This window comes from Dendropsophus ebraccatus, chromosome 1, assembly GCF_027789765.1.
Source record: "Dendropsophus ebraccatus isolate aDenEbr1 chromosome 1, aDenEbr1.pat, whole genome shotgun sequence".
NCBI classification, from domain to species: Eukaryota; Metazoa; Chordata; class Amphibia; order Anura; family Hylidae; genus Dendropsophus; species Dendropsophus ebraccatus.
Window position 1 is genome coordinate 234,058,048 of NC_091454.1, and position 24,542 is coordinate 234,082,589.

The window sequence follows — 24,542 nt, forward strand, 5'->3', positions numbered from 1 at the left end:
CCTCATCTCCAGTATACATAGCAGTGTCCTCCCTCATCTCCAGTATACATAGCAGTGTCCTCCCCTCATCTCCAGTATACATAGCAGTGTCCTCCCTCATCTCCAGTATACATAGCAGTGTCCTCCCTCTCATCTCCAGTATACATAGCAGTGTCCTCCCCTCTCATCTCCAGTATACATAGCAGTGTCCTCCCTCCATCTCCAGTATACATAGCAGTGTCCTCCCCTCATCTCCAGTATACATAGCAGTGTCCTCCCCTCATCTCCAGTATACATAGCAGTGTCCTCCCTCATCTCCAGTATACATAGCAGTGTCCTCCCTCATCTCCAGTATACATAGCAGTGTCCTCCCTCATCTCCAGTATACATAGCAGTGTCCTCCCTCATCTCCAGTATACATAGCAGTGTCCCCCCTCATCTCCAGTATACATAGCAGTGTCCTCCCTCATCTCCAGTATACATAGCAGTGTCCTCCCTCATCTCCAGTATACATAGCAGTGTCCTCCCTCTCATCTCCAGTATACATAGCAGTGTCCTCCCCCTCATCTCCAGTATACATAGCAGTGTCCTCCCCCTCATCTCCAGTATACATAGCAGTGTCCTCCCTCATCTCCAGTATACATAGCAGTGTCCTCCCTCTCATCTCCAGTATACATAGCAGTGTCCTCCCTCATCTCCAGTATACATAGCAGTGTCCTCCCTCATCTCCAGTATACATAGCAGTGTCCTCCCTCTCATCTCCAGTATACATAGCAGTGTCCTCCCCCTCATCTCCAGTATACATAGCAGTGTCCCCCCTCATCTCCAGTATACATAGCAGTATCCTCTCTCATCTCCAGTATACATAGCAGTATCCTCCCTCTCATCTCCAGTATACATAGCAGTGTCCTCCCTCTCATCTCCAGTATACATAGCAGTGTCCTCCCCCATCTCCAGTATACATAGCAGTGTCCTCCCTCATCTCCAGTATACATAGCAGTGTCCTCCCTCATCTCCAGTATACATAGCAGTGTCCTCCCTCATCTCCAGTATACATAGCAGTGTCCTCCCCCTCATCTCCAGTATACATAGCAGTGTCCTCCCCCATCTCCAGTATACATAGCAGTGTCCTCCCTCTCATCTCCAGTATACATAGCAGTGTCCTCCCTCATCTCCAGTATACATAGCAGTGTCCTCCCTCATCTCCAGTATACATAGCAGTGTCCCCCCTCATCTCCAGTATACATAGCAGTGTCCTCCCTCATCTCCAGTATACATAGCAGTGTCCTCCCTCTCATCTCCAGTATACATAGCAGTGTCCTCCCTCTCATCTCCAGTATACATAGCAGTAGTCCTCCCCTCATCTCCGGTATACATAGCAGTGTCCTCCCTCATCTCCAGTATACATAGCAGTGTCCCCCCCTCATCTCCAGTATACATAGCAGTAGTCCTCCCTCATCTCAGTATACATAGCAGTATCCTCCCTCATCTCCAGTATACATAGCAGTGTCCTCCCTCATCTCCAGTATACATAGCAGTGTCCTCCCCTCATCTCCAGTATAATAGCAGTGTCCTCCCCCTCATCTCCAGTATACATAGCCAGTGTCCTCCCTCATCTCCAAGTATACATAGCAGTGTCCTCCCCTCATCTCCAGTATACATAGCAGTAGTCCTCCCTCATCTCCAGTATACATAGCAGTGTCCTCCCTCCCATCTCCAGTATACATAGCAGTGTCCTCCCCTCATCTCCAGTATACATAGCAGTGTCCTCCCCCTCATCTCCAGTATACATAGCAGTGTCCTCCCTCTCATCTCCAGTATACATAGGCAGTGTCCTCCCCTCATCTCCAGTATACATAGCAGTGTCTCCCACGCTCAATCATCCAGTATAATAGCAGTGTCCTCCCCCTCATCTCCAGTATACATAGCAGTGTCCTCCCCTCATCTCCAGTATACATAGCATGTCTCCTCCCTCATCTCCAGTATAGCATAGCAGTGTCCTCCCTCATCTCCAGTATACATAGCAGTGTCCCCCCCTCATCTCCAGTATACATAGCAGTGTCCTCCCCCTCATCTCCAGTATACATAGCAGTGTCCTCCCTCATCTCCAGTATACATAGCAGTGTCCCCCCTCATCTCCAGTATACATAGCAGTGTCCTCCCACATCTCCAGTATACATAGCAGTGTCCTCCCCCATCTCCAGTATACATAGGCAGTGTCCTCCCTCTCATCTCCAGTATACATAGCAGTGTCCTCCCTCATCTCCAGTATACATAGCAGTGTCCTCCCTCTCATCTCCAGTATACATAGCAGTGTCCTCCCTCATCTCCAGTATACATAGCAGTGTCCTCCCTCTCATCTCCAGTATACATAGCAGTGTCCTCCCCTCTCATCTCCAGTATACATAGCAGTGTCCTCCCCTCATCTCCAGTATACATAGCAGTGTCCCCCCTCATCTCCAGTATACATAGCAGTGTCCTCCCTCATCTCCAGTATACATAGCAGTGTCCTCCCCTCATCTCCAGTATACATAGCAGTGTCCTCCCTCATCTCCAGTATACATAGCAGTGTCCTCCCTCATCTCCAGTATACATAGCAGTATCCTCCCTCTCATCTCCAGTATACATAGCAGTGTCCCCCCTCATCTCCAGTATACATAGCAGTGTCCTCCCCCATCTCCAGTATACATAGCAGTGTCCTCCCCCTCATCTCCAGTATACATAGCAGTGTCCTCCCCCTCATCTCCAGTATACATAGCAGTGTCCTCCCCTCATCTCCAGTATACATAGCAGTGATCCTCCCTCATCTCCAGTATACATAGCAGTGTCCTCCCTCATCTCCAGTATACATAGCAGTGTCCTCCCCCTCATCTCCAGTATACATAGCAGTGTCCCCCCTCATCTCCAGTATACATAGCAGTGTCCTCCCCCTCATCTCCAGTATACATAGCAGTGTCCTCCCTCATCTCCAGTATACATAGCAGTGTCCTCCCCCATCTCCAGTATACATAGCAGTATCCTCCCCCTCATCTCCAGTATACATAGCAGTGTCCTCCCTCATCTCCAGTATACATAGCAGTGTCCTCCCCCTCATCTCCAGTATACATAGCAGTGTCCTCCCCCTCATCTCCAGTATACATAGCAGTGTCCTCCCTCATCTCCAGTATACATAGCAGTGTCCTCCCCCTCATCTCCAGTATACATAGCAGTGTCCTCCCCCTCATCTCCAGTATACATAGCAGTGTCCTCCCTCCCTCTCATCTCCAGTATACATAGCAGTGTCCTCCCTCATCTCCAGTATACATAGCAGTGTCCTCCCCCATCTCCAGTATACATAGCAGTGTCCTCCCTCATCTCCAGTATACATAGCAGTGTCCTCCCTCATCTCCAGTATACATAGCAGTATCCTCCCTCTCATCTCCAGTATACATAGCAGTGTCCTCCCTCCCTCTCATCTCCAGTATACATAGCAGTGTCCTCCCTCTCATCTCCAGTATACATAGCAGTGTCCTCCCCCTCATCTCCAGTATACATAGCAGTGTCCTCCCTCATCTCCAGTATACATAGCAGTGTCCTCCCCCTCATCTCCAGTATACATAGCAGTGTCCTCCCTCATCTCCAGTATACATAGCAGTGTCCTCTCCCTCATCTCCAGTATACATAGCAGTGTCCTCCCTCATCTCCAGTATACATAGCAGTGTCCTCCCTCATCTCCAGTATACATAGCAGTGTCCTCCCTCATCTCCAGTATACATAGCAGTGTCCTCCCTCATCTCCAGTATACATAGCAGTATCCTCCCTCATCTCCAGTATACATAGCAGTGTCCTCCCTCATCTCCAGTATACATAGCAGTGTCCTCCCTCATCTCCAGTATACATAGCAGTGTCCTCCCTCATCTCCAGTATACATAGCAGTGTCCTCCCCCTCATCTCCAGTATACATAGCAGTGTCCTCCCTCATCTCCAGTATACATAGCAGTGTCCTCCCCCTCATCTCCAGTATACATAGCAGTGTCCTCCCCTCATCTCCAGTATACATAGCAGTGATCCTCCCTCTCATCTCCAGTATACATAGCAGTGTCCTCCCTCATCTCCAGTATACATAGCAGTGTCCTCCCTCATCTCCAGTATACATAGCAGTGTCCTCCCTCTCATCTCCAGTATACATAGCAGTATCCTCCCCCATCTCCAGTATACATAGCAGTGTCCTCCCTCATCTCCAGTATACATAGCAGTGTCCTCCCCCATCTCCAGTATACATAGCAGTGTCCTCCCTCATCTCCAGTATACATAGCAGTGTCCTCCCTCATCTCCAGTATACATAGCAGTGTCCTCCCTCATCTCCAGTATACATAGCAGTGTCCTCCCTCATCTCCAGTATACATAGCAGTGTCCTCCCTCATCTCCAGTATACATAGCAGTATCCTCCCTCTCATCTCCAGTATATATAGCAGTGTCCTCCCTCATCTCCAGTATACATAGCAGTGTCCTCCCTCATCTCCAGTATACATAGCAGTATCCTCCCTCTCATCTCCAGTATACATAGCAATGTCCTCCCCCTCATCTCCAGTATACATAGCAGTGTCCTCCCTCATCTCCAGTATACATAGCAGTGTCCTCCCTCATCTCCAGTATACATAGCAGTGTCCTCCCTCATCTCCAGTATACATAGCAGTGTCCTCCCTCATCTCCAGTATACATAGCAGTGTCCTCCCTCATCTCCAGTATACATAGCATTGTCCTCCCTCATCTCCAGTATACATAGCAGTGTCCTCCCTCATCTCCAGTATACATAGCAGTGTCCTCCCTCATCTCCAGTATACATAGCAGTGTCCTCCCCCTCATCTCCAGTATACATAGCAGTGTCCTCCCTCATCTCCAGTATACATAGCAGTATCCTCCCTCTCACCTCCAGTATACATAGCAGTGTCCTCCCCCATCTCCAGTATACATAGCAGTGTCCTCCCTCATCTCCAGTATACATAGCAGTGTCCTCCCCCTCATCTCCAGTATACATAGCAGTGTCCTCCCTCATCTCCAGTATACATAGCAGTGTCCTCCCTCATCTCCAGTATACATAGCAGTGTCCTCTCCCTCATCTCCAGTATACATAGCAGTGTCCTCCCTCCCATCTCCAGTATACATAGCAGTGTCCTCCCTCTCATCTCCAGTATACATAGCAGTGTCCTCTCCCTCATCTCCAGTATACATAGCAGTGTCCTCCCTCATCTCCAGTATACATAGCAGTGTCCTCCCTCTCATCTCCAGTATACATAGCAGTGTCCTCCCTCTCATCTCCAGTATACATAGCAGTGTCCTCCCTCCCTCTCATCTCCAGTATACATAGCAGTGTCCTCCCCCATCTCCAGTATACATAGCAGTGTCCCCCCTCATCTCCAGTATACATAGCAGTGTCCTCCCTCATCTCCAGTATACATAGCAGTGTCCTCCCTCTCATCTCCAGTATACATAGCAGTGTCCTCCCTCATCTCCAGTATACATAGCAGTGTCCTCCCTCTCACAGCCCCTGTTCACACACATTAATACGAGTATTGGAGCTCACTTTGTGCTTCATGCTGATCATCTTCTGCTCCAGGTCTCTCTGCTCTCGAGCTCCTTCCAGGACTTTCTGATGGACCTGACAGACATACAAAGAGAAAATGCAGCAGAGGGCAATGATCTGTGGTATTCTCTAATATACACTATGACAGTATGGTCACCTCTCCAGCACAACCCCAGCTCCACCTGACCTTTCCAGCGCAACCCCAGCTCCACCTGACCTTTCCAGCGCAACCCCAGCTCCACCTGACCTGTCCAGCGCAACCCCAGCTCCACCTGACCTGTCCAGCGCAACCCCAGCTCCACCTGACCTGTCCAGCGCAACCCCAGCTCCACCTGACCTTTCCAGCGCAACCCTAGCTCCACCTGGTCCTGACCTGTCCAGCGCAACCCCAGCTCCACCTGACCTTTCCAGCGCAACCCCAGCTCCACCTGACCTGTCCAGCACAACCCCCAGCTCCACCTGACCTGTCCAGCGCAACCCCCAGCTCCACCTGACCTGTCCAGCGCAACCTCAGCTCCACCTGACCTTTCCAGCGCAACCCTAGCTCCACCTGGTCCTGACCTGTCCAGCGCAACCCCAGCTCCACCTGACCTTTCCAGCGCAACCCCAGCTCCACCTGACCTGTCCAGCACAACCCCCAGCTCCACCTGACCTGTCCAGCGCAACCCCAGCTCCACCTGACCTGTCCAGCGCAACCCCAGCTCCACCTGACCTGTCCAGCACAAGCATTGTCTGGCAATGTCCATGTATACAGCTGGAAAGTGTTCATCTACCGGTAACATTCTCCTATTCTCCTCCATTGAACTCACCTGTGCAGCGAGGCCCTTCCGATAGTCATCAAGGTTCTGCAGGACAGAGTGACTCTGCACAAGGAAGAACGACTGAGCATCGATTATCTGCAGCATCTGCCGAAAACAAAGCAGACATCACCACAAATAGACAACACCAAAAATGATGCTAATTGACCCCACTGGGTCCTAGAAGTAATAGCTCAGAAATGTGTCACAAAATCCAACAGACCCCAAAAAAGTACAAAACATTTGCGCCACACAGACAATTTTTAGAAAAATAATTCATAAAGTTTATTTAGAAAAAAGAAAAATTCATATATAATATACATCATAGTTAGTGTTTACAAGAGGAAGCAAGACAAACAACACAGCATGGGGGGAGAGACCCCCCTATGGGGAGAGATCAATGCCACACTGACCAATTCTATATACATCAAGGTGCTGTGTGCACAGGGCTAAGATAAGAAGTATTGGAGGCAAAGTGTCTATATGATCAAGGTAAAGAAAAAGGGAGAAAAACGCGCATGTAGTTATATGGGAAGCCAGCCCAGAAGAGAAACCCCATCAAGTGCAAGTGTAAAGGTGTGCAAGGAACACGTGGGGGTGGCCAAGCAAAAACCTCACAATGTAGGAGGCTGGAAACAAGCACAACACGCAGCAGAGCAGCTCTTACCCTCTGGAACACACCAATCCACGTTTCAGCCACTCCTTCATAGAGAGGTCACCACAAATAGAGGAACCTCCACCCAAATAATACCTGCAAGCAAGTCATCAGCTCCAAACCCTCCACCTGTCCCGTCCTCTGTAGGATGTCTATAGTCCATGTGTGAGCCTCCACCATTACCATACTACAGACCAGTCACCACACCCTCCACCTGTCCCGTCCTCTGTAGGATGTCTATAGTCCATGTGTGAGCCTCCACCATTACCATACTACAGACCAGTCACCAGACCCTCCACCTGTCCCGTCCTCTGTAGGATATCTATAGTCCATGTGTGAGCCTCCACCATTACCATACTACAGACCAGTCACCAGACCTTCCACCTGTCCCGTTCCTGTAGGATGTCTATAGTCCATGTGTGAGCCTCCACCATTACCATACTACAGACCAGTCACCAGACCCTCCACCTGTCCCGTTCCTGTAGGATGTCTATAGTCCATGTGTGAGCCTCCATCATTACCATACTACAGACCAGTCACCAGACCCTCCACCTGTCCCGTCCTCTGTAGGATGTCTATAGTCCATGTGTGAGCCTCCACCATTACCATACTACAGACCAGTCACCACACCCTCCACCTGTCCCGTCCTCTGTAGGATGTCTATAGTCCATGTGTGAGCCTCCACCATTACCATACTACAGACCAGTCACCAGACCCTCCACCTGTCCCGTCCTCTGTAGGATGTCTATAGTCCATGTGTGAGCCTCCACCATTACCATACTACAGACCAGTCACCAGACCCTCCACCTGTCCCGTCCTCTGTAGGATGTCTCTAGTCCATGTGTGAGCCTCCACCATTACCATACTACAGACCAGTCACCAGACCCTCCACCTGTCCCCGTCCTCTCTGTAGGATGTCTATAGTCCATGTGTGAGCCTCCACCATTACCATACTACAGACCAGTCACCACACCCTCCACCTGTCCCGTCCTCTGTAGGATGTCTATAGTCCATGTGTGAGCCTCCACCATTACCATACTACAGACCAGTCACCAGACCCTCCACCTGTCCCGTCCTCTGTAGGATATCTATAGTCCATGTGTGAGCCTCCACCATTACCATACTACAGACCAGTCACCAGACCCTCCACCTGTCCCCGTCCTCTCTGTAGGATGTCTATAGTCCATGTGTGAGCCTCCACCATTACCATACTACAGAACAGTCACTAGACCCTCCACCTGTCCCGTTCTCTGTAGGATTTCTATAGTCCATGTGTGAGCCTCCACCATTACCATACTACAGACCAGTCACCAGACCCTCCACCTGTCCCGTCCTCTGTAGGATGTCTATAGTCCATGTGTGAGCCTCCACCATTACCATACTACAGACCAGTCACCAGACCCTCCACCTGTCCCGTCCTCTGTAGGATGTCTATAGTCCATGTGTGAGCCTCCACCATTACCATACTACAGACCAGTCACCAGACCCTCCACCTGTCCCATCCTCTGTAGGATGTCTATCGTCCATGTTTGAGCCTCCACCATTACCATACTACAGACCAGTCACCAGACCTTCCACCTGTCCCATCCTCTGTAGGATGTCTATAGTCCATGTGTGAGCCTCCACCATTACCATACTACAGACCAGTCACCAGACCCTCCACCTGTCCCGTTCCTGTAGGATGTCTATAGTCCATGTGTGAGCCTCCACCATTACCATACTACAGACCAGTCACCAGACCCTCCACCTGTCCCGTCCTCTGTAGGATGTCTATAGTCCATGTGTCAGCCTCCACCATTACCATACTACAGACCAGTCACCAGACCCTCCACCTGTCCCGTTTTCTCTGTAGGATGTCTATAGTCCATGTGTGAGCCTCCACCATTACCATACTACAGACCAGTCACCAGACCCTCCACCTGTCCCGTCCTCTGTAGGATGTCTATAGTCCATGTGTGAGCCTCCACCATTACCATACTACAGACCAGTCACCAGACCCTCCACCTGTCCCGTCATCTCTGTAGGATGTCTATAGTCCATGTGTGAGCCTCCACCATTACCATACTACAGACCAGTCACCAGACCCTCCACCTGTCCCGTCCTCTGTAGGATGTCTGTAGTCCATGTGTGAGCCTCCACCATTACCATACTACAGACCAGTCACCAGACCCTCCACCTGTCCCGTCCTCTGTAGGATGTCTATAGTCCATGTGTGAGCCTCCACCATTACCATACTACAGACCAGTCACCAGACCCTCCACCTGTCCCGTCCTCTCTGTAGGATGTCTATAGTCCATGTGTGAGCCTCCACCATTACCATACTACAGACCAGTCACCAGACCCTCCACCTGTCCCGTCCTCTGTAGGATGTCTATAGTCCATGTGTGAGCCTCCACCATTACCATACTACAGACCAGTCACCAGACCCTCCACCTGTCCCGTCCTCTGTAGGATATCTATAGTCCATGTGTGAGCCTCCACCATTACCATACTACAGACCAGTCACCAGACCCTCCACCTGTCCCGTTCTCTGTAGAATTTCTATAGTCCATGTGTGAGCCTCCACCATTACCATACTACAAACCAGTCACCAGACCCTCCACCTGTCCCGTTCCTGTAGGATGTCTATAGTCCATGTGTGAGCCTCCACCATTACCATACTACAGACCAGTCACCAGACCCTCCACCTATCCCGTCCTCTCTGCTGGATGTCTATAGTCCATGTGTGAGCCTCCACCATTACCATACTACAGACCAGTCACCAGACCCTCCACCTGTCCCGTCCTCTGTAGGATGTCTATAGTCCATGTGTGAGCCTCCACCATTACCATACTACAGACCAGTCACCAGACCCTCCACCTGTCCCGTCCTCTGTAGGATGTCTATAGTCCATGTGTGAGCCTCCACCATTACCATACTACAGACAAGTCACCAGACCCTCCACCTGTCCCGTCCTCTGTAGGATGTCTATAGTCCATGTGTGAGCCTCCACCATTACCATACTACAGACCAGTCACCACACCCTCCACCTGTCCCCGTCCTCTCTGTAGGATGTCTATAGTCCATGTGTGAGCCTCCACTATTACCACCCTATAGACCAGTCACCAGACCCTCCACCTGTCCCGTCCTCTGTAGGATGTCTATAGTCCATGTGTGAGCCTCCACCATTACCATACTAGAGACCAGTCACCAGACCCTCCACCTGTCCCGTCCTCTGTAGGATGTCTATAGTCCATGTGTCAGCCTCCACCATTATCATACTACAGACCAGTCACCACACCCTCCACCTGTCCCGTCCTCTGCTGGATGTCTATAGTCCATGTGTGAGCCTCCACCATTACCATACTACAGACCAGTCACCAGACCCTCCACCTGTCCCGTCCTCTGTAGGATGTCTATAGTCCATGTGTGAGCCTCCACCATTACCATACTACAGACCAGTCACCAGACCCTCCACCTGTCCCGTCCTCTGTAGGATGTCTATAGTCCATGTGTGAGCCTCCACCATTACCATACTACAGAGCAGTCACCAGACCCTCCACCTGTCCCGTCCTCTGTAGGATGTCTATAGTCCATGTGTGAGGCTCCACCGTTACCATACTACAGACCAGTCACCAGACCCTCCACCTGTCCCATCCTCTGTAGGATGTCTATAGTCCATGTGTGAGGCTCCACCATTACCATACTACAGACCAGTCACCAGACCCTCCACCTGTCCCGTCCTCTGTAGGATGTCTATAGTCCATGTGTGAGCCTCCACCATTACCATACTACAGACCAGTCACCAGACCCTCCACCTATCCCGTCCTCTGTAGGATGTCTATAGTCCATGTGTGAGGCTCCACCGTTACCATACTACAGACCAGTCACCAGACCCTCCACCTGTCCCGTCCTCTGTAGGATGTCTATAGTCCATGTGTGAGCCTCCACCATTACCATACTACAGACCAGTCACCAGACCCTCCACCTGTCCCGTCCTCTGTAGGATGTCTATAGTCCATGTGTGAGGCTCCACCGTTACCATACTACAGACCAGTCACCAGACCCTCCACCTGTCCCGTCCTCTGTAGGATGTCTATAGTCCATGTGTGAGGCTCCACCATTACCATACTACAGACCAGTCACCAGACCCTCCACCTGTCCCGTCCTCTGTAGGATGTCTATAGTCCATGTGTGAGCCTCCACCATTACCATACTACAGACCAGTCACCAGACCCTCCACCTGTCCCGTCCTCTGTAGGATGTCTATAGTCCATGTGTGAGCCTCCACCATTACCATACTACAGACCAGTCACCAGACCCTCCACCTGTCCCGTCCTTTCTGTAGGATGTCTATAGTCCATGTGTGAGCCTCCACCATTACCATACTACAGACCAGTCACCAGACCCTCCACCTGTCCCGTCCTCTGTAGGATGTCTATAGTCCATGTGTGAGCCTCCACCATTACCATACTACAGACCAGTCACCAGACCCTCCACCTGTCCCGTCCTCTGTAGGATGTCTATAGTCCATGTGTGAGGCTCCACCGTTACCATACTACAGACCAGTCACCAGACCCTCCACCTGTCCCGTCCTCTGTAGGATGTCTATAGTCCATGTGTGAGGCTCCACCATTACCATACTACAGACCAGTCACCAGACCCTCCACCTGTCCCGTCCTCTGTAGGATTTCTATAGTCCATGTGTGAGCCTCCACCATTACCATACTACAGACCAGTCACCAGACCCTCCACCTGTCCCGTCCTTTGTAGGATGTCTATAGTCCATGTGTGAGCCTCCACCATTACCATACTACAGACCAGTCACCAGACCCTCCACCTGTCCCCGTCCTCTCTGTAGGATATCTATAGTCCATGTGTGAGCCTCCACCATTACCATACTACAGAACAGTCACCAGACCCTCCACCTGTCCCGTTCTCTGTAGGATTTCTATAGTCCATGTGTGAGCCTCCACCATTACCATACTACAGACCAGTCACCAGACCCTCCACCTGTCCCGTCCTCTGTAGGATGTCTATAGTCCATGTGTGAGCCTCCACCATTACCATACTACAGACCAGTCACCAGACCCTCCACCTGTCCCGTCCTCTGTAGGATGTCTATAGTCCATGTGTGAGCCTCCACCATTACCATACTACAGACCAGTCACCAGACCCTCCACCTGTCCCGTCCTCTGTAGGATGTCTATCGTCCATGTTTGAGCCTCCACCATTACCATACTACAGACCAGTCACCAGACCTTCCACCTGTCCCATCCTCTGTAGGATGTCTATAGTCCATGTGTGAGCCTCCACCATTAACTTACTACAGACCAGTCACCAGACCCTCCACCTGTCCCGTTCCTGTAGGATGTCTATAGTCCATGTGTGAGCCTCCACCATTACCATACTACAGACCAGTCACCAGACCCTCCACCTGTCCCGTCCTCTGTAGGATGTCTATAGTCCATGTGTGAGCCTCCACCATTACCATACTACAGACCAGTCACCAGACCCTCCACCTGTCCCGTTTTCTCTGTATGATGTCTATAGTCCATGTGTGAGCCTCCACCATTACCATACTTCAGACCAGTCACCAGACCCTCCACCTGTCCCGTCCTCTGTAGGATGTCTATAGTCCATGTGTGAGCCTCCACCATTACCATACTACAGACCAGTCACCAGACCCTCCACCTGTCCCGTCATCTCTGTAGGATGTCTATAGTCCATGTGTGAGCCTCCACCATTACCATACTACAGACCAGTCACCAGACCCTCCACCTGTCCCGTCCTCTGTAGGATGTCTGTAGTCCATGTGTGAGCCTCCACCATTACCATACTACAGACCAGTCACCAGACCCTCCACCTGTCCCGTCCTCTGTAGGATGTCTATAGTCCATGTGTGAGCCTCCACCATTACCATACTACAGACCAGTCACCAGACCCTCCACCTGTCCCGTCCTCTCTGTAGGATGTCTATAGTCCATGTGTGAGCCTCCACCATTACCATACTACAGACCAGTCACCAGACCCTCCACCTGTCCCGTCCTCTGTAGGATGTCTATAGTCCATGTGTGAGCCTCCACCATTACCATACTACAGACCAGTCACCAGACCCTCCACCTGTCCCGTCCTCTGTAGGATATCTATAGTCCATGTGTGAGCCTCCACCATTACCATACTACAGACCAGTCACCAGACCCTCCACCTGTCCCGTTCTCTGTAGGATTTCTATAGTCCATGTGTGAGCCTCCACCATTACCATACTACAGACCAGTCACCAGACCCTCCACCTATCCCGTCCTCTCTGCTGGATGTCTATAGTCCATGTGTGAGCCTCCACCATTACCATACTACAGACCAGTCACCAGACCCTCCACCTGTCCCGTCCTCTGTAGGATGTCTATAGTCCATGTGTCAGCCTCCACCATTACCATACTACAGACCAGTCACCAGACCCTCCACCTGTCCCGTCCTCTGTAGGATGTCTATAGTCCATGTGTGAGCCTCCACCATTACCATACTACAGACAAGTCACCAGACCCTCCACCTGTCCCGTCCTCTGTAGGATGTCTATAGTCCATGTGTGAGCCTCCACCATTACCATACTACAGACCAGTCACCACACCCTCCACCTGTCCCCGTCCTCTCTGTAGGATGTCTATAGTCCATGTGTGAGCCTCCACTATTACCACCCTATAGACCAGTCACCAGACCCTCCACCTGTCCCGTCCTCTGTAGGATGTCTATAGTCCATGTGTGAGCCTCCACCATTACCATACTTCAGACCAGTCACCACACCCTCCACCTGTCCCGTCCTCTGTAGGATGTCTATAGCCCATGTGTGAGCTTCCACCATTACCATACTACAGACCAGTCACCACACCCTCCACCTGTCCTGTCCTCTGTAGGATGTCTATAGTCCATGTGTGAGCCTCCACCATTACCATACTACAGACCAGTCACCAGACCCTCCACCTGTCCCGTCCTCTGTAGGATGTCTATAGTCCATGTGTGAGCCTCCACCATTACCATACTACAGACCAGTCACCAGACCCTCCACCTGTCCCGTCCTCTGTAGGATGTCTATAGTCCATGTGTCAGCCTCCACCATTATCATACTACAGACCAGTCACCACACCCTCCACCTGTCCCGTCCTCTGCTGGATGTCTATAGTCCATGTGTGAGCCTCCACCATTACCATACTACAGACCAGTCACCAGACCCTCCACCTGTCCCGTCCTCTGTAGGATGTCTATAGTCCATGTGTGAGCCTCCACCATTACCATACTACAGACCAGTCACCAGACCCTCCACCTGTCCCGTCCTCTGTAGGATGTCTATAGTCCATGTGTGAGCCTCCACCATTACCATACTACAGACCAGTCACCAGACCCTCCACCTGTCCCGTCCTCTGTAGGATGTCTATAGTCCATGTGTGAGGCTCCACCGTTACCATACTACAGACCAGTCACCAGACCCTCCACCTGTCCCATCCTCTGTAGGATGTCTATAGTCCATGTGTGAGGCTCCACCATTACCATACTACAGACCAGTCACCAGACCCTCCACCTGTCCCGTCCTCTGTAGGATGTCTATAGTCCATGTGTGAGCCTCCACCATTACCATACTACAGACCAGTCACCAGACCCTCCACCTATCCCGTCCTCTGTAGGATGTCTATAGTCCATGTGGGAGGCTCCACCGTTACCATACTACAGACCAGTCACCAGACCCTCCACCTGTCCCGTCCTCTGTAGGATGTCTATAGTCCATGTGTGAGCCTCCACCATTACCATACTACAGACCAGTCACCAGACCCTCCACCTGTCCCGTCCTCTGTAGGATGTCTATAGTCCATGTGTGAGGCTCCACCGTTACCATACTACAGACCAGTCACCAGACCCTCCACCTGTCCCGTCCTCTGTAGGATGTCTATAGTCCATGTGTGAGGCTCCACCATTACCATACTACAGACCAGTCACCAGACCCTCCACCTGTCCCGTCCTCTGTAGGATGTCTATAGTCCATGTGTGAGCCTCCACCATTACCATACTACAGACCAGTCACCAGACCCTCCACCTGTCCCGTCCTCTGTAGGATGTCTATAGTCCATGTGTGAGCCTCCACCATTACCATACTACAGACCAGTCACCAGACCCTCCACCTGTCCCGTCCTCTCTGTAGGATGTCTATAGTCCATGTGTGAGCCTCCACCATTACCATACTACAGACCAGTCACCAGACCCTCCACCTGTCCCGTCCTCTGTAGGATGTCTATAGTCCATGTGTGAGCCTCCACCATTACCATACTACAGACCAGTCACCAGACCCTCCACCTGTCCCGTCCTCTGTAGGATGTCTATAGTCCATGTGTGAGGCTCCACCGTTACCATACTACAGACCAGTCACCAGACCCTCCACCTGTCCCGTCCTCTGTAGGATGTCTATAGTCCATGTGTGAGGCTCCACCATTACCATACTACAGACCAGTCACCAGACCCTCCACCTGTCCCGTCCTCTGTAGGATTTCTATAGTCCATGTGTGAGCCTCCACCTGTCCCGTCCTCTGTAGGATGTCTATAGTCCATGTGTGAGCCTCCACCATTACCATACTACAGACCAGTCACCAGACCCTCCACCTGTCCCGTCCTCTGTAGGATGTCTATAGTCCATGTGTGAGCCTCCACCATTACCATACTACAGACCAGTCACCAGACCCTCCACCTGTCCCGTCCTCTGTAGGATGTCTATAGTCCATGTGTGAGCTCCACCATTACCATACTACAGACCAGTCACCAGACCCTCCACCTGTCCCGTCCTCTGTAGGATGTCTATAGTCCATGTGTGAGCCTCCACCATTACCATTACTACAGACCAGTCACCAGACCCTCCACCTGTCCCGTCCTCTGTAGGATGTCTATAGTCCATGTGTGAGCCTCCACCATTACCATACTACAGACCAGTCACCAGACCCTCCACCTGTCCCGTCCTCTGTAGGATGTCTATAGTCCATGTGTGAGCCTCCACCATTACCATACTACAGACCAGTCACCAGACCCTCCACCTGTCCCGTTTCTCTGTAGGATGTCTATAGTCCATGTGTGAGCCTCCACCATTACCATACTACAGACCAGTCACCAGACCCTCCACCTGTCCCGTCCTCTGTAGGATGTCTATAGTCCATGTGTGAGCCTCCACCATTACCATACTACAGACCAGTCACCAGACCCTCCACCTGTCCCGTCTCTCTGTAGGATGTCTATAGTCCATGTGTGAGCCTCCACCATTACCATACTACAGACCAGTCACCAGACCCTCCACCTGTCCCGTCCTCTGTAGGATGTCTATAGTCCATGTGTGAGCCTCCACCATTACCATACTACAGACCAGTCACCAGACCCTCCACCTGTCCCGTTCCTCTGTAGGATGTCTATAGTCCATGTGTGAGCCTCCACCATTACCATACTACAGACCAGTCACCAGACCCTCCACCTGTCCCGTCCTCTGTAGGATGTCTATAGTCCATGTGTGAGCCTCCACCATTACCATACTACAGACCAGTCACCAGACCCTCCACCTGTCCCGTCATCTCTGTAGGATGTCTATAGTCCATGTGTGAGCCTCCACCATTACCATACTACAGACCAGTCACCAGACCCTCCACCTGTCCCGTCCTCTGTAGGATGTCTATAGTCCATGTGTGAGCCTCCACCATTACCATACTACAGACCAGTCACCAGACCCTCCACCTGTCCCGTCCTCTGTAGGATGTCTATAGTCCATGTGTGAGCCTCCACCATTACCATACTACAGACCAGTCACCAGACCCTCCACCTGTCCCGTCCTCTCTGTAGGATGTCTATAGTCCATGTGTGAGCCTCCACCATTACCATACTACAGACCAGTCACCAGACCCTCCACCTGTCCCGTCCTCTGTAGGATGTCTATAGTCCATGTGTCAGCCTCCACCATTACCATACTACAGACCAGTCACCAGACCCTCCACCTGTCCCGTCCTCTGTAGGATGTCTATAGTCCATGTGTGAGCCTCCACCATTACCATACTACAGACAAGTCACCAGACCCTCCACCTGTCCCGTCCTCTGTAGGATGTCTATAGTCCATGTGTGAGCCTCCACCATTACCATACTACAGACCAGTCACCACACCCTCCACCTGTCCCCGTCCTCTCTGTAGGATGTCTATAGTCCATGTGTGAGCCTCCACTATTACAACCCTATAGACCAGTCACCAGACCCTCCACCTGTCCCGTCCTCTGTAGGATGTCTATAGTCCATGTGTGAGCCTCCACCATTACCATACTTCAGACCAGTCACCAGACCCTCCACCTGTCCCGTCCTCTGTAGGATGTCTATAGCCCATGTGTGAGCTTCCACCATTACCATACTACAGACCAGTCACCACACCCTCCACTTGTCCTGTCCTCTGTAGGATGTCTATAGTCCATGTGTGAGCCTCCACCATTACCATACTACAGACCAGTCACCAGACCCTCCACCTGTCCCGTCCTCTGTAGGATGTCTATAGTCCATGTGTGAGCCTCCACCATTACCATACTACAGACCAGTCACCAGACCCTCCACCTGTCCCGTCCTCTGTAGGATGTCTATAGTCCATGTGTCAGCCTCCACCATTATCATACTACAGACCAGTCACCACACCCTCCACCTGTCCCGTCCTCTGCTGGATGTCTATAGTCCATGTGTGAGCCTCCACCATTACCATACTACAGACCAGTCACCAGACCCTCCACCTGTCCCGTCCTCTGTAGGATGTCGATAGTCCATGTGTGAGCCTCCACCATTACCATACTACAGACCAGTCACCAGACCCTCCACCTGTCCCGTCCTCTGTAGGATGTCTATAGTCCATGTGTGAGCCTCCACCATTACCATACTACAGACCAGTCACCAGACCCTCCACCTGTCCCGTCCTCTGTAGGATGTCTATAGTCCATGTGTGAGGCTCCACCGTTACCATACTACAGACCAGTCACCAGACCCTCCACCTGTCCCATCCTCTGTAGGATGTCTATAGTCCATGTGTGAGGCTCTACCATTACCATACTACAGACCAGTCACCAGACCCTCCACCTGTCCCGTCCTCTGTAGGATGTCTATAGTCCATGTGTGAGCCTCCACCATTACCATACTACAGACCAGTCACCAGACCCTCCACCTATCCCGTCCTCTGTAGGATGTCTATAGTCCATGTGTGAGGCTCCACCGTTACCATACTACAGACCAGTCACCAGACCCTCCACCTGTCCCGTCCTCTGTAGGATGTCTATAGTCCATGTGTGAGCCTCCACCATTACCATACTACAGACCAGTCACCAGACCCTCCACCTGTCCCGTCCTCTGTAGGATGTCTATAGTCCATGTGTGAGGCTCCACCATTACCATACTACAGACCAGTCACCAGACCCTCCACCTGTCCCGTCCTCTGTAGGATGTCTATAGTCCATGTGTGAGGCTCCACCATTACCATACTACAGACCAGTCACCAGACCCTCCACCTGTCCCGTCCTCTGTAGGATGTCTATAGTCCATGTGTGAGCCTCCACCATTACCATACTACAGACCAGTCACCAGACCCTCCACCTGTCCCGTCCTCTGTAGGATGTCTATAGTCCATGTGTGAGCCTCCACCATTACCATACTACAGACCAGTCACCAGACCCTCCACCTGTCCCGTCCTCTCTGTAGGATGTCTATAGTCCATGTGTGAGCCTCCACCATTACCATACTACAGACCAGTCACCAGACCCTCCACCTGTCCCGTCCTCTGTAGGATGTCTATAGTCCATGTGTGAGCCTCCACCATTACCATACTACAGACCAGTCACCAGACCCTCCACCTGTCCCGTCCTCTGTAGGATGTCTATAGTCCATGTGTGAGGCTCCACCGTTACCATACTACAGACCAGTCACCAGACCCTCCACCTGTCCTGTCCTCTGTAGGATGTCTATAGTCCATGTGTGAGGCTCCACCATTACCATACTACAGACCAGTCACCAGACCCTCCACCTGTCCCGTCCTCTGTAGGATTTCTATAGTCCATGTGTGAGCCTCCACCATTACCATACTACAGACCAGTCACCAGACCCTCCACCTGTCCCGTCCTCTGTAGGATGTCTATAGTCCATGTGTGAGCCTCCACCATTACCATACTACAGACCAGTCACCAGACCCTCCACCTGTCCCGTCCTCTGTAGGATGTCTATAGTCCATGAGTGAGCCTCCACCATTACCATACTACAGACCAGTCACCACACCCTCCACCTGTCCCGTCCTCTGTAGGATGTCTATAGCCCATGTGTGAGCTTCCACCATTACCATACTACAGACCCGTCACCAGATCCTCCACCTGTCCCGTTCTCTCTGCTGGATGTCTATAGTCCATGTGTGAGTCTCCACCATTACCATACTACAGACCAGTCACCAGACCCTCCACCTGTCCCGTCCTCTGGAGGATGTCTATAGTCCATGTGTGAGCCTCCACCATTACCATACTACAGACCAGTCACCAGACCCTCCACCTGTCCCGTCCTCTGTAGGATGTCTATAGTCCATGTGTGAGCCTCCACCATTACCATACTACAGACCAGTCACCAGACCCTCCACCTGTCCCGTCCTCTGTAGGATGTCTATAGTCCATGTGTGAGCCTCCACCATTACCATACTACAGACCAGTCACCACACCCTCCACCTGTCCCGTTCTCTCTGCTGGATGTCTATAGTCCATGTGTGAGCCTCCACCATTACCATACTACAGACCAGTCACCAGACCCTCCACCTGTCCCGTCCTCTGTAGGATGTCTATAGTCCATGTGTGAGCCTCCACCATTACCATACTACAGACCAGTCACCACACCCTCCACCTGTCCCGTCCTCTGTAGGATGTCTATAGTCCATGTGTGAGCCTCCACCATTACCATACTACAGACCAGTCACCAGACCCTCCACCTGTCCCGTCCTCTGTAGGATGTCTATAGTCCATGTGTGAGCCTCCACCATTACCATACTACAGACCAGTCACCAGACCCTCCACCTGTCCCGTCCTCTGTAGGATAGTCTACCTGTGAGAATATGGAATCTTTTTCCCATTTCCCTTCCACATTCCCCCAATAATTTTACTTAAATCTCACAAACTCAAGGATGTCAAATTTCTTCTTCTCTTGGATGATATTGATCTGAAAGAGAAGAGAGTTGGTTGATGGATCCTTAAAAGGAATAAGAGCTTGTAATTTAAACCTAGTATCAAACATGTGGTGGACACCAGCTAGTCACAAGATTGCAGAACTTCACTTATAGCAGTCGCCTTTCCTTAGTCCTAATAGTCGGGAGCCACAGGACTTAGGCTAGGATCACTCAGGACTTGGGCTAGGATCACTCAGGACTTAGGCTAGGATCACTCAGGACTTAGGTTAGGATCACTCAGGACTTAGGCTAGGATCACTCAGGACTTAGGCTAGGATCACTCAGGACTTAGGCTAGGATCACTCAGGACTTAGGCTAGGATCGCTCAGGACTTAGGCTAGGATCACTCAGGACTTAGGCTAGGGTCGCTCAGGACTTAGGCTAGGATCACTCAGGACTTAGGTTAGGATCGCTCAGGACTTAGGCTAGGATCACTCAGGACTTAGGTTAGGATCGCTCAGGACTTAGGCTAGGGTCGCTCAGGAGTTGGGCTAGATGATATCATACAGATGTCTCCTCATGGTAGATGATATTTTACAGTTGCCTCATCATGGAAGATGCTATAAAGATGTCTCATTGTAGATGAGATAATACAGATGTCTCATTGTAGATGAGATAATACAGATGTCTCATTGTAGATGAGATAATACAGATGTCTCATTGTAGATGAGATAATACAGATGTCTCATTGTAGATGAGATAATACAGATGTCTCATTGTAGATGAGATAATACAGATGTCTCATTGTAGATGAGATAATACAGATGTCTCATTGTAGATGAGATAATACAGATGTCTCATTGTAGATGAGATAATACAGATGTCTCATTGTAGATGAGATAATACAGATGTCTCATTGTAGATGAGATAATACAGATGTCTCATTGTAGATGAGATAATACAGATGTCTCATTGTAGATGAGATAATACAGATGTCTCATTGTAGATGAGATAATACAGATGTCTCATTGTAGATGAGATAATACAGATGTCTCATTGTAGATGAGATAATACAGATGTCTCATGCTAGATGAGATAATACAGATGTCTCATGCTAGATGAGATAACACAGATGTCGCGCTCTCTTTTTAGGGTCTCACCTGCAGTGTGTAGTCCAGGACTCGTTCTCTGAATGCTTTTCGAGACGTCTGCACGGCCAGCGACGCTTCCTGCACCTCCTGCGCCTTCTTCCGAGACATTTCTGCATTGTGATTTAGAGCACCATCCAGTCCTTCCCTGCAGCGCTCTAATTCCTTCCGACTGTCCCGAAATGATCGCAGGTCTCTAAAAGGGACAGAGAAACATCACAGCTGTAGAACAGATAGTATGATCACACTAGAGGATCCACTAGCAGCCAGTGATCCCGAGGTGCCTACAAGATCTAGTCATTCTCCCAGCAATGTGGGTAGTGCTCCTCCAGCGCAGTCAGAAGCAGAAAGGCTCCCGGCATGGAGGAGGAAGAAAGAGGAGGCCCTGATCCATCTAGGGAGCCCTGAGCTATGGTTCTGGGAGTTTCTGCCCCCTTAAGGCGGCATTCATACGTCTGTGCAAGGACCGAACCCCAGAGCTCCCAGCATCATGAACGATCCTGCTCCTTGGAGCTCCAAATCAGTTTAAGGGTACGTTCACATGTACCGACTTGCCGTGGAAATCTCGCTGCGAGTTTTGCAGCATGAGTATGTAACGCAGCCGCCCCCTTAACCCCTTCGGCTCCCGTTCTCTGTATACATTACCTCTCTCCTGCACGGTGTCCCGGCGTCCTGCTCTCCCACCCAGCCAATCAGTGACTGCAGCTGAGCAACACACTGATTGGCTGCCGGGAGAGCAGGACGCCGGGACCCCGTGCAGGAGAGAGGTAATGTATACAGAGAACGGGAGCCGAAGGGGTTAAGGGGGCGGCTGCATTAAATACTATGTATGCACAGGACCTGAAAGGACATTAACTCATAGTGGAGATTTCCGCTGTGCTATAGTACTGACCAAGCCCCGCGGCTGTATCAGTACAGCAGCATGGACATTTAAATAGTTTCTGAGTTCTAAAGAACATAATGAATCCCACAGAGCTCTAAGCAAAGGTGGACATGACTTGGGGAGGGGGGAACCTATAGCCCCAGCAGTCTGTATAATGCTATACATTTAAGCACAGGTGGTTCTGCTTTAAGAGGGAGGAGTATATGCCTAGTGTATTGCTATAGGGTATTGATATGAGCAGGGTGGGGTAACTACATGTATATATTGTATTGCTATGAGCAGGGTGGGGTTTAGGAATAGATCTAACTCTCTCTTTCACTAGAAGATCTGGAGGATCGGGGAGTGGTTCTGTAATATGGGCTCCTGACTGGGAGGTGTCCCGGGGAGTGGTTCTGTAATATGGGCTCCTGACTGGCTGGTATCCCGGAGAGGGGTTCTGTAATATGGGCTCCTGACTGGCTGGTGTCCTGGGGAGTGGTTCTGTATAACAGGCTCCTGACTGGGTGGTGTCCCGGGGAGTGGTTCTGTAATATGGGCTCCTGACTGGCTGGTGTCCCGCAGAGCGGTTCTGTAATATGGGCTCCTGACTGGGTGGTGTCCCGGGGAGTGGTTCTGTAATATGGGCTCCTGACTGGCTGGTGTCCTGGGGAGTGGTTCTGTATAACAGGCTCCTGACTGGGTGGTGTCCCGGGGAGCGGTTCTGTAATATGGGCTCCTGACTGGGTGGTGTCCCGTGGGGATCGGTTCTGTAATATGGGCTCCTGACTGGCTGGTGTCCCGGGGAGTGGTTCTGTAATATGGGCTCCTGACTGGCTGGTGTCCCGCGGAGCGGTTCTGTAATATGGGCTCCTGACTGGCTGGTGTCCTGGGGAGTGGTTCTGTATTACAGGCTCCTGACTGAGTGGTGTCCCGCGGAGTGGTTCTGTAATATGGGCTCCTGACTGGCTGGTGTCCTGGGGAGTGGTTCTGTAATATGGGCCCCTGACTGGCTGGTGTCCTGGGGAGTGGTTCTGTAATATGGGCCCCTGACTGGGTGGTGTCCCGCGGAGCGGTTCTGTTTTACAGGCTCCTGACTGGATGGTGTCCCGGGGAGTGGTTCTGTAATATGGGCTCCTGAATAGGTGGTGTCCCGGGGAGTGGTTCTGTAATATGGGCTCCAGACTGGGTGGAGTCCCGCAGAGCGGTTCTGTAATATGGGCTCCTGACTGGGTGGTGTCGTGGGGAGTGGTTCTGTATTACAGGCTACTGACTGGATGGTGTCCCGCGGAGTGGTTCTGTAATATGGGCTCCTGACTGGGTGGTGTCCTGGGGAGTGGTTCTGTAATATGGGCTCCTGACTGGGTGGTGTCCTGGGGAGTGGTTCTGTAATATGGGCTCCTGACTGGGTGGTGTCCCGTGGAGTGGTTCTGTATTACAGGCTCCTGACTGGATGGTGTCCCGGGGAGTGGTTCTGTATTACAGGCTCCTGACTGGCTGGTGTCCCGCAGAGCAGTTCTGTAATATGGGCTCCTGACTGGCTGGTGTCCTGGGGAGGGGTTCTGTAATATGGGCTCCTGATTGGGTGGTGTCCCGTGGGGAGTGGTTCTGTAATATGGGCTCCTGACTGGGTGGTGTCCCGGGGAGTGGTTCTGTATAACAGGCTCCTGACTGGGTGGTGTCCCGGGGAGTGGTTCTGTAATATGGGCTCCTGACTGGCTGGTGTCCCGGGGAGTGGATCTGTAATATGGGCTCCTGATTGGGTGGTGTCCCGGGGAGTGGTTCTGTAATATGGGCTCCTGACTGGCTGGTGTCCCGGGGAGTGGTTCTGTAATATGAACTCCTGACTGGGTGGTGTCTCGGGGAGTAGTTCAGTAATATGGGCTCCTGACTGGGTGGTGTCCCGGGGAGTGGTTCTGTAATATGGGCTCCTGACTGGTTGGTGTCCTGGGGAGTGGTTCTGTAATATGGGCCCCCGATTGGCTGGTGTCCCGCGGAGCGGATCTGTAATGTGGGCTCCTGACTGGCTGGTGTCCCGGGGAGTGGTTCTGTAATATTGGCTCCTGATTGGGTGGTATCCAGGGGAGTGGTTCTGTAATATGAACTCATGACTGGCTGGTGTCCCGGGGAGCGGTTCTGTAATATCGGCTCCTGACTGGGTGGTGTCCCGGGGAGTGGTTCTGTAATATGGACTCCTGACTGGTTGGTGTCCTGGGGAGTGGTTCTGTAATATGGGCCCCCGATTGGCTGGTGTCCCGCGGAGCGGATCTGTAATGTGGGCTCCTGACTGGCTGGTGTCCCGGGGAGTGGTTTTGTAATATTGGCTCCTGATTGGGTGGTGTCCCGGGGAGTGGTTCTGTAATATGGGCTCCTGACTGGCTGGTGTCCCGCAGA

At 51.5% G+C, this 24,542-nt stretch overlaps 1 protein-coding gene across 3 annotated transcripts in view; it reads right to left on the minus strand.

Moving 5' to 3' along the window:
• The window catches only part of ACAP1 (ArfGAP with coiled-coil, ankyrin repeat and PH domains 1), a 215,977-nt gene that overhangs the window by 92,567 nt on the left and 98,868 nt on the right, over positions 1 to 24,542 (minus strand). For 2 of the 3 annotated variants that reach the window (XM_069950350.1, XM_069950331.1), the window contains exons 6-9: positions 21,302 to 21,485; positions 20,150 to 20,194; positions 6,352 to 6,447; positions 5,543 to 5,617 (exon numbers count right to left, since the gene is read on the minus strand). In XM_069950350.1, the coding sequence (XP_069806451.1) occupies positions 5,543 to 5,617; positions 6,352 to 6,447; positions 20,150 to 20,194; positions 21,302 to 21,485 (400 nt within the window). The remainder of the gene's footprint in view (positions 1 to 5,542; positions 5,618 to 6,351; positions 6,448 to 20,149; positions 20,195 to 21,301; positions 21,486 to 24,542) is intronic. The other variant, XM_069950340.1, reaches the window with a different exon arrangement.